This window comes from Myotis nattereri (assembly GCF_964212035.1).
Source record: "Myotis nattereri genome assembly, chromosome: 15".
Lineage (NCBI taxonomy): Eukaryota > Metazoa > Chordata > Mammalia > Chiroptera > Vespertilionidae > Myotis > Myotis nattereri.
Genome location: NC_138090.1, coordinates 44,463,664 through 44,477,832, shown reverse-complemented (window position 1 = coordinate 44,477,832; position 14,169 = coordinate 44,463,664). Strand labels below are relative to the sequence as shown.

At 49.7% G+C, this 14,169-nt stretch overlaps 1 protein-coding gene across 1 annotated transcript; it reads right to left on the bottom strand.

The window, feature by feature from the left end:
* Positions 1-517: 517 nt before the first annotated feature.
* Positions 518-7,139, bottom strand: LOC308530617 (CD177 antigen-like; the record flags this gene model as incomplete). The annotated part of the gene is made up of 9 exons (XM_081107326.1): positions 518-531; positions 1,218-1,334; positions 1,480-1,599; positions 2,267-2,449; positions 2,700-2,840; positions 5,367-5,483; positions 5,629-5,748; positions 6,438-6,623; positions 7,088-7,139. 9 exons carry the CDS (start codon positions 7,137-7,139, stop codon positions 518-520), a joined length of 1,050 nt encoding a protein of 349 aa, XP_080963452.1.
* Positions 7,140-14,169: the final 7,030 nt, after the last annotated feature.

Sequence of the window (14,169 nt, the reverse complement as noted above, 5' to 3'; positions counted from 1 at the left end):
ATCCTCTTGATGTGACCTGCTTGGGTAGAGCCAAGGAGCCCTTCTATAAAATAGCAGGTTTATTCTCACCACAGGGCCTTTGCACATGCTGTTTCCTCTGCCTATTGATGTCCTTTCCTCTTCTACTAATAGACTGCAGCTAGCCTTTAAGGTCACGTCCTCTGTGAAGCCCTCTTTGACATCCCAACCACAGGACATTAGTATCTTCCTCCTCAGACCTCCCCTAGACCCATTTCACTGCAGCCCTGTGACTATCTGCATCAATAATGTCTCCCCTCCTCATCCTGGAGGCACTTTAGGGCAGGGTTAGGGTCTCAGTCCTCTGCAGTCTCCACCAGAGACCTTGGAGTCCTGTACAAGCTCACTTCCCATCCTGAGCCAGCCCTTGTGTTGCCTCAGGCTAGAAACCATGGTGTCAGTGACATCCTGCCCTGTCCTCAAGGTTCCCAGTCTAGTCAGAGAGATCCAAGCACACAGAGGAATGTTGCTGCATTCACTGAACTCTCACCTTGAGGCTTTAAGGACTGGGTGCTGTGGGTGGATGAGGAAACTGAGTCTCAGACAGGGAAGGCCCTCTTCCCACTCTCCTCCCTGCCATTGGTGCTTCTCATTGAGATCCTCCAGGCCAGGCTCTGTCTCAGTCTCAGTCGGGTGTGCTGGTAAGGGCGGGGCTTGTGTGGGTGAATGGGGACCCTCCCAGTGTCCCTGCTAGTATTTTGCTGACCTATTACACCTGAAACACCCTGTTTTCTCTCTGACATTCTTTCCTATGCAGCAGGGCTGCTAGGGTGCTCTAGTATCATTGTGGGGAATGGATGAGGGTGGTGGGAGGTAAGGGAACTTGGGCTAGCCAAGGTCAAGAGTGTGGAGAAATAGATTGAAGGCAATGCAACACTCCCAGCATGAGAAGCATGTACTGTGCACTTCCAATGGATAAAGTGCAATGCAAAGCAGCCAAGCCACCCACAGTGTCCTATATCTGTCCCCCTGGGCCAGTCTTCCCCTCCAGCGGGGTACCTCTTATTGGCATGCTCACCCCATGGTACCTACCAAGATAATCCCTCACTCTGTGCATGTCCCAATGTGTAATAAACTTCTAAATTATTTGTCACTGTTGGTGTTGGTTGGATGTGTTTGCACGTCTGAAATTCACAGGAATCATTGGACCCCAAGGCTGAAGGGTGGGTACAGCCTCACCTTCCAGACAAGGGACTCACCATCAGAATCATACTTTTCACTCACAGACAAGGCCCCGATTTCCCGAGTCTTATTCAGCAGGTTGCAGTCTGGTTGGGACATGCATCCCTGGACTTTCAGATCGGTGAGGATGCCAACTGTGGAAAAGGGCCAGGCAAAGTGGGAGAGAGTGAGATGCCACCACTGGGGCTTTCCAACCCTGAGGATCCAGGCCCACCCTCCTCTAATTCCCAGCCCTCAGCTACCCTCAGGGCCAGCAGGGACCTCGATGTTGCAGCTTACCTCCCCTGAGCTGCAGGGTCCCATTGTAGCAGTGCGTGTGCCCAACGGGGCAGGTCATCTCTGTTGCAGATTCACAGTCTTCCTCAGAAAAGCAGACTGGGCACCGCACAGACCCTGGCACTGGGAGGGGAGGGGGAAGAAAGGAGGACTGACTGGGCTCTGCATTTGGATCCGGTGCCTTTTATCCTCTTTGCTTTTGTGGCCCCATCTTTAACCTCCTCAGTCTCATGTAGACTTGGGGTGCTGGAAATTGCAGTGGAGTGGTTGCTGAGAGATCAAAGGGGTGCAGGGGGAGACCTGGGAGAAGCAGTGATGACTGAGACAGGAGGCGGGCCCTTGGAGGAACTAGGGCAGCTTTCACCCACAACTTCCACTGCACAGTCCAAGCAAACAACATGCTCCAAAGAGTAGAGAAACACAAAGCATGTACCCTCACAAAGAGTTTATGACATAGACAAGGACAGTGGAGTGTTATAAGCCAATTTCACTTTAAGAGGATATACCCAAATTCTAAATGAAACATGAGTGAGCCAAGCTTAACAGTATAGAGAATGGAGCTTGTCCCAGGTTCAGGCCATCACTGGAGTTTGAGGAGGGGTTGAATCAGAAAAGTAGTCCCATTTGCTACTCCAGGACTGTTAGAAGAAACTGACGGGGGAGATAGTCTTGGGGAGTGTGGACAGGTAGGTGGGACAAAGGGGTTCTAAATGAACAGCCCTTCTGTGCTCCCCTCCTCCCCTAGCTCCTGTCATCTCCTGCTCCTCCTCCTCTCCCTCCTTGTACGCACCTGCAGAGGTGGGCAAGGACCAGACAGGGTCAGTGGAGGAGAGGTCATTGCAGTTCTTGTGGCGACACACATGGGTGTAGGAGATGACGGAGAGGCCAGAGCCTTCCCTGTGCTGGGTGACACGGGCCTCATGATCCTCCTTCTGGGTACAGCCCTTGCTGAGTGCTAGGAACACTAGGGGTCCTAGATGAAGAGGGAGGCAGACAGGGTGAGGATCAGCACTCTGTGGTGCTAGAGGGAGAGTCTTGGTTATGGCTGAGGGAGAGGCTGGAGAGGAGGCAACTGGGCACCCAAGGGCTTGCTCCTGCTGGGGAGGTGACAGTTCCTGACGGAAGGAGCAGCGGGGAGTCTTTGGAGTGTGCTGGTCAGGAGGAGCGATTTCCCTGTGCAGGGAAGGTTGGGGTCAGGCTTGGGACCTATGGGCCTTTCTCACCATTCTCAATGAGCATCAGCGAATCTTGGCAACCCCAGCCTTCCTTGCAGGTCTCCTTGTCAGCTGTCCATTTCAAGGGAAGTTCTGATGTATTCCTTACAATTGCCAGTCTTCCCAACTGACAGGACAGGGCCTTCACTCCTGAGGTGGGAACAGCAATCCATTAGGCCTACTAGGGTTGGCAGCAGGGCAGAGTACAGGGTCAGAGAAGCTAGAATTCTCTCTCTCCTGCTGTTCCTCCAGGAAATGGAACCCTTTTATGTCTCTCTTCATCCAGGGCAGCCAGGAAAGGGTGGGGAGTGGAGGGCCTTGCGAAAGAAGGCCGGGGCCCACACTCTTGAGTCTCACCAACTTTAAAGGCCCAGAAACCTGAGTCCTTCCTCCTCCCTCTGACCCAGGAGTCAAGGCCCCTCTCCTCCCTCTGACCCAGTTGTGCAGGCTCCCAGACCCCCCTACAGTTAAAAACTGAGACATCCTGACTCCAGCCTCCACTGGTCTGGATCCCCACCCCCACACTGTTTCAGCGTAGTTTGTGAAGGTCCTTTCCTCATTTCTCCTGGCAACCAGGCCACCTTCTGGCCCACGTGGGGAAATGGATCAACTGCCGGTGAGGACAATGTGTGATGGGCCTTGACTGGTCTCTATGTTTTTTCTATCCTAACATCTGCCCCACCACAGTTTTCTACTTCTCTTTTCTCATGTGGTGTTTGGTGTGCATTGGTATGATAAGTGAGGTTATGTCTGTTGTGTGATCGTGTGCTGTGTCTGTGTGGTATGGGTTACATTTGATTATTTTCAGGAATGCCTTCTGGAAAATGAATGTTACCTAGTCCCAGAGATGAGGGCCAGACAATTAAACAGAGCTAATCAAAAGGAGAGACTCAGACTGTTCTTCCCTGTTGAACACCCTTCCCTGGCTCCTGTGCCTCAGGAGAAAGACTAACCCCTCAGTCTGGCTTTGTGGCTACTTGACCCACCACCAGGCCCCCCAACTTCCCTCTTCACTCTCCCCCAGTATTTATTCCAAAAACACACCAGGTCATTTCCTGCCTCTTTGGACTTGCACCACTGTTCCTTCTGCTTGGAATAGCAGAGGTCACCCACATCCACCTTGTTTACCTGAAAAATTGGCAATCACCACCAGTTCCAGCCACACCCCATCCTCTTGATGTGACCTGCTCGGGTAGAGCCAAGGAGCCCTTCTATAAAATAGCAGGTTTATTCTCACCACAGGGCCTTTGCACATGCTGTTTCCTCTTCCTATTAATGACCTTTTCCTCTTCGACTAATACAGTGGTCGGCAAACTCATTAGTCAACAGAGCCAAATATTAACAATACAATGATTGAAATTTCTTTTGAGATCCAAATTTTTAAAACTTATACTGTATAGGTAGGTATATTGTTATTAACATAATTAGGGTACTCCTAAGCTGCCCTTGGCTAAAAAGGTCCTCAATCTGATTGAGGTACATTCGCTGAGGTCGACCCCTTCCAATTCCCCCATCCACACTCGCCTTGTATACTTTCTTCGTCTATCTCTTTTCTGAAAACCGACTTCTGTGCATGGGCCACGATGTTTCAATTGCACTGTACTTGCGTGCCCGCATGTGGTATTTTGTGGAAGAGCCACACTCAAGGGGCCAAAGAGCTGCATGTGGTTCGCGAGCCACAGTTTGCTGACCACTGTACTAATAGACTGCAACTAATCTTTAAAGTTACCACCTCTGTGAAGCCCTTCTTGACACCCACCTGCAGGACATTAGTACCTTCCACCTCAGACCTCCCCTAGACCCCTTTCACTGCAGCCCTGTGACCATCTGCATCAATAATGTCTCCCCTCCTCATCCTGGAGGCCCTTTAGGGCAGGGTTAGGGTCTCAGTCCTCTGCAGTCTCTACCAGAGACCTTGGAAGCCTGTGCAAGCTCACTTCCCATCCTGAGCCAGCCCTTGTGTTGCCTCAGGCTAGAAACCTTGGTGTCAGTGACATCCAGGCCCCAGTCTTGTCAGAGAGATCCAAGCACATATAGAAAGTTGCTGCATTCATTGAACGTTCACCTTGAGGCTTTAAGGACTGGGTGCCGTGGGTGGATGAGGAAACTGAGTCTCAGACAGGGAAGGCCCTCTTCCCACTCTCCTCCCTGCCATTGGTGCTTCTCATTGAGATACTCCAGGCCAGGCTCTGTCTCAGTCGGGTGTGCTGGTAAGGGTTGGGCATGTGTGGGTGAGTGGGGACCCCCCAGAGCCCCTGATTGGCTTTTGCAAGAGGGGAGGGGAAGGAACTAGGGCTACCCAAGGTCAAGAAAGTGGATAAATAGAACTGAAGGTAAGGAATAACTTCCAGCATGAGAAGCATGCACTCTGCACTCACTTCCACACACAATGGATAAAGTGAATGGCAACACAGCCAGCCAAGCCACCTTGTCCTATATGTGTCCCCTGGGCCTGTCTTTCCCTTCAGCTGGGCACCTCTTACTGGTATGCTCACCCCATGGCGCCCACCAGGACAATTTCTCACTTTTTGCATGACTGAATGAGTAATAAACTTCTAAATTATTTGTGGGTGTTGGTGTTGGTTGTATGTGTTTGCACCTCTGACTTTCACAAGGGTCATTGTACCCCAAGGCTGAAGGGTGGGTACAGTCTCATCTTCCAAACAAGGGACTCACCATCAGAATCACACTTTTCACTCACAGACAAGGCCCCGATTTTCCGAGTCTCATTCAGCAGGTTGCAGTCTGCTTGGGACATGCATCCCTGGACTTTCAGATCGGTGAAGATGTCAACTGTGGAAAGAGGCCAGGCAGAGTGGGAGAGAGTGAGATGCCATCAAGGGGACCTTCCAACTCTGAGGAGCCAGGCCCACCCTCCTCTGAGCCCCAGCCCTCAGCTACCCTCAGGGCCAGCAGGGACCCCGATGTCGCAGCTTACCTCCCCTGATGTGCAGGACCCCATTGTAGCAGTGCGTGTGCCCAACGGGGCAGGTCATCTCTGTTGCAGATTCACAGTCTTCCTCAGAAAAGCAGACTGGGCACTGCACAGACCCTGGCACTGGGAGGGGAGAGGGAAGAAGGGAGGACTGAGTGGGCTCTGCATTTGGATCTGGTGCCTTTTATCCCCTTCGCTTTTGTGTCCTCATCATCAATCTCCTCAGTCTCATGTAGACCTGGGGTGCTGGAAATTGCAGTGGAGTGGTTGCTGAGAGATCAAGGGGTGGGGGGCGGGGGGAATGATACCTGGGAAAGGCAGCAGTGACTGAGACAGGAGGGGACCCCTTGGAGGAACCAGGGTAGCTTTCATCCACAACTTTCACTACACAATCCAAGCAGACAAGATGCCTTAAAGAGCAGAAAATCACATTGCATCCCCCTCCCCCCTGCACCCTGCTCCAAAACAGTTTATGATATAGAAAAAGACAGTGCAGAGCTACAGGTCAATTTCACTTTAAGAGGATATACTCAAACCGTAAATGAAACATGAGTGAGCCAAGCATAACAGTATAGAGAAAGGAGCTTGGCCCAGGTTCAGGCCATCGCCAGAATTTGAGGTGGGGTTGAACTTAGAAAAGCAGTTCAGTTTCCTTCCCAGGATTGTAAGAAGAAGCAATTCCAGGGGTGGCATCCTGGGAAGTGTGGACAGGCCAGATTGGGGGGGGGGGGAGGTTCTAAATGAACAGCCCTTCTCTGCTCCCCTCCTCCCCTAACTCCTGTCTTCTCCTCCCCCCACCCCCTTGTTCGCACCTGCAGGGGTGGGCAGGGTCCAGACAGGGAGGGTGGTGGAGAGGTCATTGCAGAGGCTCTTGTGGCGACACACACGGGTGTAGGAGACGACAGAGAGGCCAGGGCCTTTCCTGTGCTGGGCGACACGGGCCTCATGATCCTCCTTCTGGGTACAGCCCTTGCTGAGCGCTAGGAACACTTCGGGTCCTAGAAGAAGAAGGAGGCAGGCCAGGTGAGGAGCAGGACTCTATGGTGCTAGAGGGAGAGTCTTCATTGTGGCTGGGGGAGAGGCTGGAGAGGAAGCAACTGGGCCCCTGAGGGCTTGCTCCTGCTGGGGAGGGGACAGCTCCTGGCATGAGGGGAGCTGAGTCTTTGGAGTCTGCTGGTCAGGAGGAGGGATAACCTTGTGCAGGTGAAGGTGGGGTCAGGATTGGGGCCTTTGGGGCCTTTCTCACCATTCTCAATGAGCATCAGAGAATCTTGGCAACCCCAGCCATTCATGCAGAATTCCTCGCCTGTTTTCCACTCCAAGGGCAGTTCTGATGTTTTCCTCCAAATTGTCAGTGTTCCTGACTGACAGGTCAGGGCCTGCACTCCTGAGGTGGGAACAGCAAATCCATCTTAGCCCATCCTCCCAGGAAATGCCCTCCCACTTTGGGGTTTTTACTCACGGGGCAGCATGAGGGTGAGGCCTAGGAGGGCTGGCAGCAGGATGGAGCTCATGGTTGGGGCAGCCAGAATTCTCTCGCTCCTGTTCTTCCTCCAGGAAACAGAGCCCTTTTATGTCTCTCTTCACCCAGGGCAGCCAGGAAAGGGTGGGGAGTGGAGGGTCTTGCTAAAGAAGGCCTGGGCCCACACTCTGAGTCTCACCAACTTTAAAGGACCAGAAACCTGAGTTCTTCCTCCTCCCTCTGACCCAGGAGTCAAGGCCTCTCTCCTCTCTCTGACCCAGTTGTGCAGGCTCCCAGACCCCCCTACAGTTAAAAACTGAGGCATCCTGACGCCAGCCTCAATTGGTCTGGATCCCACAAGCACACTGTTTCAGGGTAGTTTGGGAAGGTAGTTTCCTCATTTCTCCTGGCAACCTGGCCTCCTTCTGGCCCCAGGTGGGGAAATTTCTCAACCTCCTGTGAGGACATTGTTTGATGGGTCTTGACTGGTCTCTATGGTTTATCTACCCTAACCTCTGCCCCTCCACAGATGCCTACTTCTCTTTTCTTTCTCTTTCCTCCTAATACTGCTTTTTTTTTTTTTTTTAAAAAAATACCCTATTTCATGACCTTCTCTGATGCTTTCTCTCTCTCTCTCTCTCTCTCTCTCTCTCTCTCTCTCTCTCTTTTACTTATCTTTCATCTTCCTTTGTTCTCTCCCCTCCTTCCACAACACAGGCTTAGAGTCTCCAGTTCCTGCCACCCAGGAAGGGGTTGAGGTATGGCAGGTGGAATTGAACAGCTATGGAAGAGCTAGAATATTCTTTGACAAAGCAGCGTTTTTCTGCTAGAAACAGATGGGAACAGTGGTGTGCTATAAAACCAGCTTTTTGGAAAAACAGCATCAACAAACCCCATCTCATAATGTTGGCCCATTACTGTGGCGCAAAGGCTCCCACCACGTCTAATTTTGAAGCCATGCACAGTTTGACAACCAGCTTGTCAAATCCCTAAATATTTAATAATCAGCTTTTCAGGTGTCTACAAATCAGCTCTAGCCCACTGGGTAGGAGGGAGAGGGAAAAGGTATGGGGCATCCTTCAGTGACTGCAGAGGCTGCAAAGTTTGAAAAGAAAGGCTGAGAACAATAGTAGAGGAGAAAGAGAAATGAATGTGTAATTAATTCATAATGGTCTGCTTATTTGTGACATTTTTATTCTATTTTTCTTTGTTTGCAAGTTTCAAATTTGCCACACAGGCACAGAGGTGTTTCTCTTCTCTGCTACTGTGTCTGCACCACTAACTCTGCATATTGTGGGTGCTCAATAGATGTTTTCGATTGAGTGAATGAATGAATGAATGAATGGAGAGGAGGGAATGATAGCAACAGAGCCATCAGTACATTTATATGGGTTGTGCACTTTTGAAACACCGCCTCCTCCCTAATGATTCACATTGTTGCTGTGTGAATGGCGCCCTCTAAAGTTGTGCATGGCCTCAAGCAGGGTCCCTAGAGGAAGAGGGGATAGAAGGTGGGCAGAGAGGGACATAGGGTCACAGGTCATCCATTAAATGTCTTGTTTTAGTCAGCAAATATTTACTGAGGCTGAACTTACTGCCAGAACTTTGTCCTGGTTGCTTGGGATACAGAAAGACTACCGTATTTTTCTATGAATAATACGCTATTTTTTTGAAGGGTGTCTAATACACGGAAGTCAGCCGAGGAGGGAGCTACACAGGTGCACAGGTGCATAGCTGCCCATACCTTGTCAAACAGTCTTCCTCCGGTCATGAGCCTTATTGTTACTGACATCAGCTGATGCCATAATTGGAGGTGGAGCTGGAGAGTGTGCAGATGCAACAGGGACCAGAGCGTTCTGAGCCCATAAAGACGTCAAAAAATAAAAAGATAAATACTGTAAGCATTTATTATGCTCTGCTAAATTCAAACTGATTGTAATCAGCAATGCCAAAGAGCATGGAAATAGAGCTGCAGCGAGACAATTTGGACCTCTTCCCACTGAGTGTATGATCAGACAGTGGAACAACTCCTTAAGATGCCAAAAAAGAAGAAGGCCTTAAGAGAAAAACCAGCAAAATGTTTAAAATATTGATTTTTTAATTTTGGGTTTGCAAAGTGGGGAGTGTCTTATACATGGGGGTGTCTTATACCCCCAAAAATATGGTAATGAGAATGAGGACCTTGGTTTTGTTGAGCTCGCAGCCTAATGAGAGAGACAGACAGCACATACACGAGCACACAAAAAATCTCAGATATCACTGAGTGTCAGGCCCATGATCTGAAAGTAAGTGACTGAACTGGGATAGGGAGGGCCTTCCTGAGGAGGTGACCTTTGAGCTGAGAGCAGAGTGAAAAGAAAGAGCCTGCCATGCAAAGACAGGTGGGAAGAGTATTCCAGGCAGAGCGGAGAGCAGGAGTAAGGGCCCTGAGGTGGGATCAAGCTTAGCTTATGTGAGCATTAGAAAGAAAGCAGGGCTAGACTGTAGTGGCTAAGAGGGAGAGTGATAAAGAGAGGAGTGGAAAGGCTGTCAGGGGCCCAGCCAGGTAGACTAAGTCTGGAGATTAAAGCAACCTACCTGGGAGCCTGGCATCTTTCCAATGACAAATGCCAAGATTGGGTTCGGGGCTGTTTAGCAAAAATCCTGAGAGTCCTTGGTGTAAAATTATGTTGGCTACCTGGCCCGATTCTGTTGCTCCCTAATTGTAGAACCTCAGGTCAATCACTTCCCCTCTGTGAACTTCACCCTACTTCTCTGTAAGGCAGGTGTAATGATTATCTGCATATCATGGATGGTGGTGAGGATTATATATAACCCAAAGTGGATTCTCAACAAATAATAAAAATAGTTAATGTTCTGAGCCCTTATTCGGTCCAAGCCTTAGTCCAAGCACTTTGTATGTTTCAACTCATTGATTTATGACCACAACTATGAGGGGGATCCTGTTAATTGCGCAGTTTTATAGGTAAAGAAACTGAGTCTCAGAAAATTAAAATAACTTGCGCAAGGTCACACAGTGTGGCAGAGATAACTGCCCACCAAACATCCATGATCCTTTCAGGGTGTAGAGCTCTTACTAAGTGGTGACTGCCCAGGTAGGGACTACACTTCCCAGCCACCCTAGTCTGTATGTGGACCATGTGACTGCTTCCATCAATGGAATGTGGGCAGAAATGAATGGTGTCACTTTGAGCCTGAGTGATTTAGAAGCAAGAGTGCATTTCTCTCCCCCGCTTCTCCTCCGCCCAAATCCCTGTGGCCATCAAGGATGACCTTGGAGCCACACATAGAAGATGGCACAGCCTCCATTGGCCTCAGTGCCTGAAAGTGTGAGTAAAGCAGAGCACACCTCCCTCCCCGCAAATACTCTACCAAGTCGACAGGCTGCAAGTGGAGATATCGATTATGCTAAACCACAGAAGTTTAACTTGGCGATGTGTTTGCTGTAGTGATTAGAATGTCTAATACATCACACACAGCTAGAAAGTGCTTTCCTTGGGATGGAGGTCCTAGAAGCAGAACCTGAGACAGGACTTTTCAAGCCCTTTCCTGAAAGAGCATTCTCAAGAGAAGGGGCAGTGAGGGAAGCAGGTAGGGGAGAGCAGGGAGTCTAAAGAAGGAGGGGTCTAGGCTGGAATCGCACCTCAGTTCAATCCCACACATTGCACCACAGAGTTGGACCTGCTCTGAAAGAGCGCCACCCTTTGCACCTCCAATCCAGTCAGCCATTGGCCAAGGTCCACCCCTGAGTGGAGGGAGTGGAAGGTGTGTAGTTAGTGGCTCCCACTGGCTGAGGGCAATTCTCCAGAAAAGGGGCAGCTTTGAGATGCTGTTAGCCTACACCAGCTGGCCACGGGCATTGTGGCAGGACATAGCACACGCACTTCAAAGCTGGGGACAGATTTAACTCCCGGGGCCAGCACCTGACCACTACCTCTGCATGGGGTTCTTCTGTGAATTTCTAGGAAGACCAACTTCATAACAGAACAGAAAGAGTAACAGTGATAAACACTACTTTACATGATCAATGCTATACAGGGTGTCATAGTTAAGAACCTAGAGGCATTCGCCCAACACTGCCAGGACTGGTTTCTTTCTGTTCTCTTATTTCTTTTCTTTTCTCTCTCTCTCTTTTTTTCATTTCTTTTCATTGAGGGCGACAAAGGCAACAATTCCTCGTTCCTCTGTGGAAGAGGATCCAGACACTGACAGAAGGAAAGAAGCTTTCTAAGGCCTCCATGTCAGGCTGTGGCCGAGGGAGAGCCAGTTCTGGGGACCTCAGTCCACAGATTGGCTGACTCATTCTGCGTTTTTCTCCTTGACTGGCCACTGGGATCACCAGGTACAAGAAGCCTGTGTCATGCCAGAATCTGCTCTCAAGATTTACCTTTAACATTTTCGTGGGGCTGCCTTCATAGTTATCTCCAGCCAACACACTTCCCCACCCTCTTCTGACACTTCCTTAATGACTCAAGGAACAAGTACTTCCCCCTGGGATTTCCTCAGGTACAACCCCTATTGCTGCCACTGCCATAATATTTCTGGGCAGTGACTGTCCCCACCTGTCTTCTCATCTCTAAGTCCCGAGGGAGGCCCCACATAGCGCCCAGTCCACAGAGGAGGGTTATAGAGGGTCAAGAAGGCCCAAGTCCACCTGTCTTCAAAGGATTATTTCTTTTTGTGCCCTAATATTTTATTTTGAAAAATTTTCAACCTGCCAAAAACCTGCAGGAACACACATATATTCACCAATTGTTAATACTTTATTTTATTTTTTCACACACACAATTTTAAAATATTTTTAAATTTTAAAAATAAGTTGTAGATGTTGTAACTCTCACTGCTGAGAGCTTCAGCAAGTTCCCCATTAAGAATAAAAACCGTGTGCTACATAACCACAAGACCAGTATCATACTTCAGTAATTTACATTGGTATAATACTGCTGAATAACTGGCCCATTTTCAATTTTCCTCCACTGTTCCAAAAACATCCTTTACATTATTTTTGATCGGGGAGACAACCTGAGGTTATGCACTGACTTCGCTCGTCCTGTCTCTGAGGCCTCCTTCAATCTAGAAGTGTCCCCAGCCTTTTGATCCCTGTGAAATGTCCCACAACCTGGGTTTGTCTATGTCTATACGATGAGTCATTTAAATTGTTTTTGACAATATTCTACATGGGTGATGTTGTGTCTTTCCCGTGCATCGCATAGGGATTTTAATGCCACATTGTTGCATTTAGGACTAATTGATAAGTAATTTGTGGTGTGAACCATTGAGGCCAGGTGAATATCATAGTACCCCCCAATGAGGAGGACCCTAACATTTCCTTGCACATACTGTCCTAGCACCATTTTTAAAGAATTCATCTTTATCAACAGTGACTACGCAACCTTGGATCACTAGCTGACTGCCCTGGGGGCCTTAGGAGAGTCCAGAGAGAGGAGAAAAGATGCTCCTGGCAGCTCCTCATCCACCAGGGATTAGCCCAGGGGGTTCCTTCTTGGAGTTGATCAATAACAGATGCCTCCTATTTGAGCAGCTTCCCTATCCCAAGGTTTAGTCAGATGCTGTGAATATTTTACGGTGAACACACTGACAACCTGCAGCCAAGTATTCATCATACTTCATTGAGGGGAAGCCAAGGCACAGGGAGATACAGGCACTAAAGCAGAGTCCCTCAGACCATGAGCAGCTGATCAAAGTCACCTGAGGTCTGTCTGCAGCCAGAGCCCTGTCCTCTCCTCCACCCCAGGGCCCTGTTAGGTGTCTGTGGATCCCTAGACCAACCATTAGGCTTCCTCAGCTCATAGGTATATATTCTGGTCTGGGGAGTGAAAGCAAATGAAGAACTAATGAGACTTTCAAAATTGCATCAGAGTACGTGGATCTTTTTCACACCTCCTTCCAGTACCCAACTGGAATAAACCTAAATTGGGGGCACTTCCAGTCAAGATGGTAATGTAGGTAAACACAGTAATTGCCTCCTCTCTCAAACACATTAATATTACAACTAAACTACGGAATACGAGTGCAGCACCCAAGTATGGCTTTTTCTCAGTAAACACTCATTAAATGGATGAGGGAAACCACACAATGGAATCCTGTTACCCTGTGTGATACTTTTGGTTGGAGTATGTTCCTTATAGACATGAAGGCATTGGTGTCAGCCTGGGAGGAGGCCACCAAGTGCCCAGGGATGTCCCAGGATCAGTTCTTTACCCAACTTACAGCCAGGAGGGAGGACAGGAACCTGAATACAAGGGGTCAGCTCCACTTCATTCCCAGAAAATCACAGCCCTCCCCATTTCCACCTGTGAGTGACATTTCATATTCTTGGGGCCTGAGCAGCAGCCTGTGTTCTTTGTCTTCTCACAGAGCCCTGACCTGGCAGACACACTGGATCCTCTGCCCCTGGTAGAGATACTAGCTGGGGAAAAGGCAGCTCACCAGACCCCAGAATACCAGATGAGTCCCCATCCCAAAGGTCCCTGGTCTGATATAGCTGGCTGTGGTTCCTGAAGACATCTCACCAGCCCATGGTGTTTGGGGGAAGAAATGGCACTTCCTGTGCAGGATGGGACAGGAGAACCCAGGATCCATGGTTGCTTTAATTTCAGAGGGGCTGAGTGTCCCACAGGGGCCTCCCCTCCCCTAACAGAGGAACTCACAAGATGCCCTGGTTTAGTCTCCATGTGGAGCTGCTCCAGATCTTGGTCCCTTTGGAGAGGCCTAGAGCAGATGACTGACAGGGACACAGATGACATGGATGCAACATCTCAGAGCTGTGATGGGAAACACACACAGCTTTCTGGGGACCAGCCCCCGAGGTCGGCACCCGCTCCCAAAAGCCTCAGGAGAGCCCTCATCAGGACCTTTCTGTGAAACCTTGAGGGCAGAGAGCTCCTCCTGCCACAGTACATCCCCCTGGGAGACAGTTCTCCTGACACTCAACTCATAATACTCTGGACAATGCCTGTCTCTCACTGGGCTCACCCTGTCCTGGGATGGAGTCAGGAGGCTGGGAACCCACAGTGATTGGGTCCTAACTGACTGGTCTTTCAGCTTGCAGGTCAGAGCCC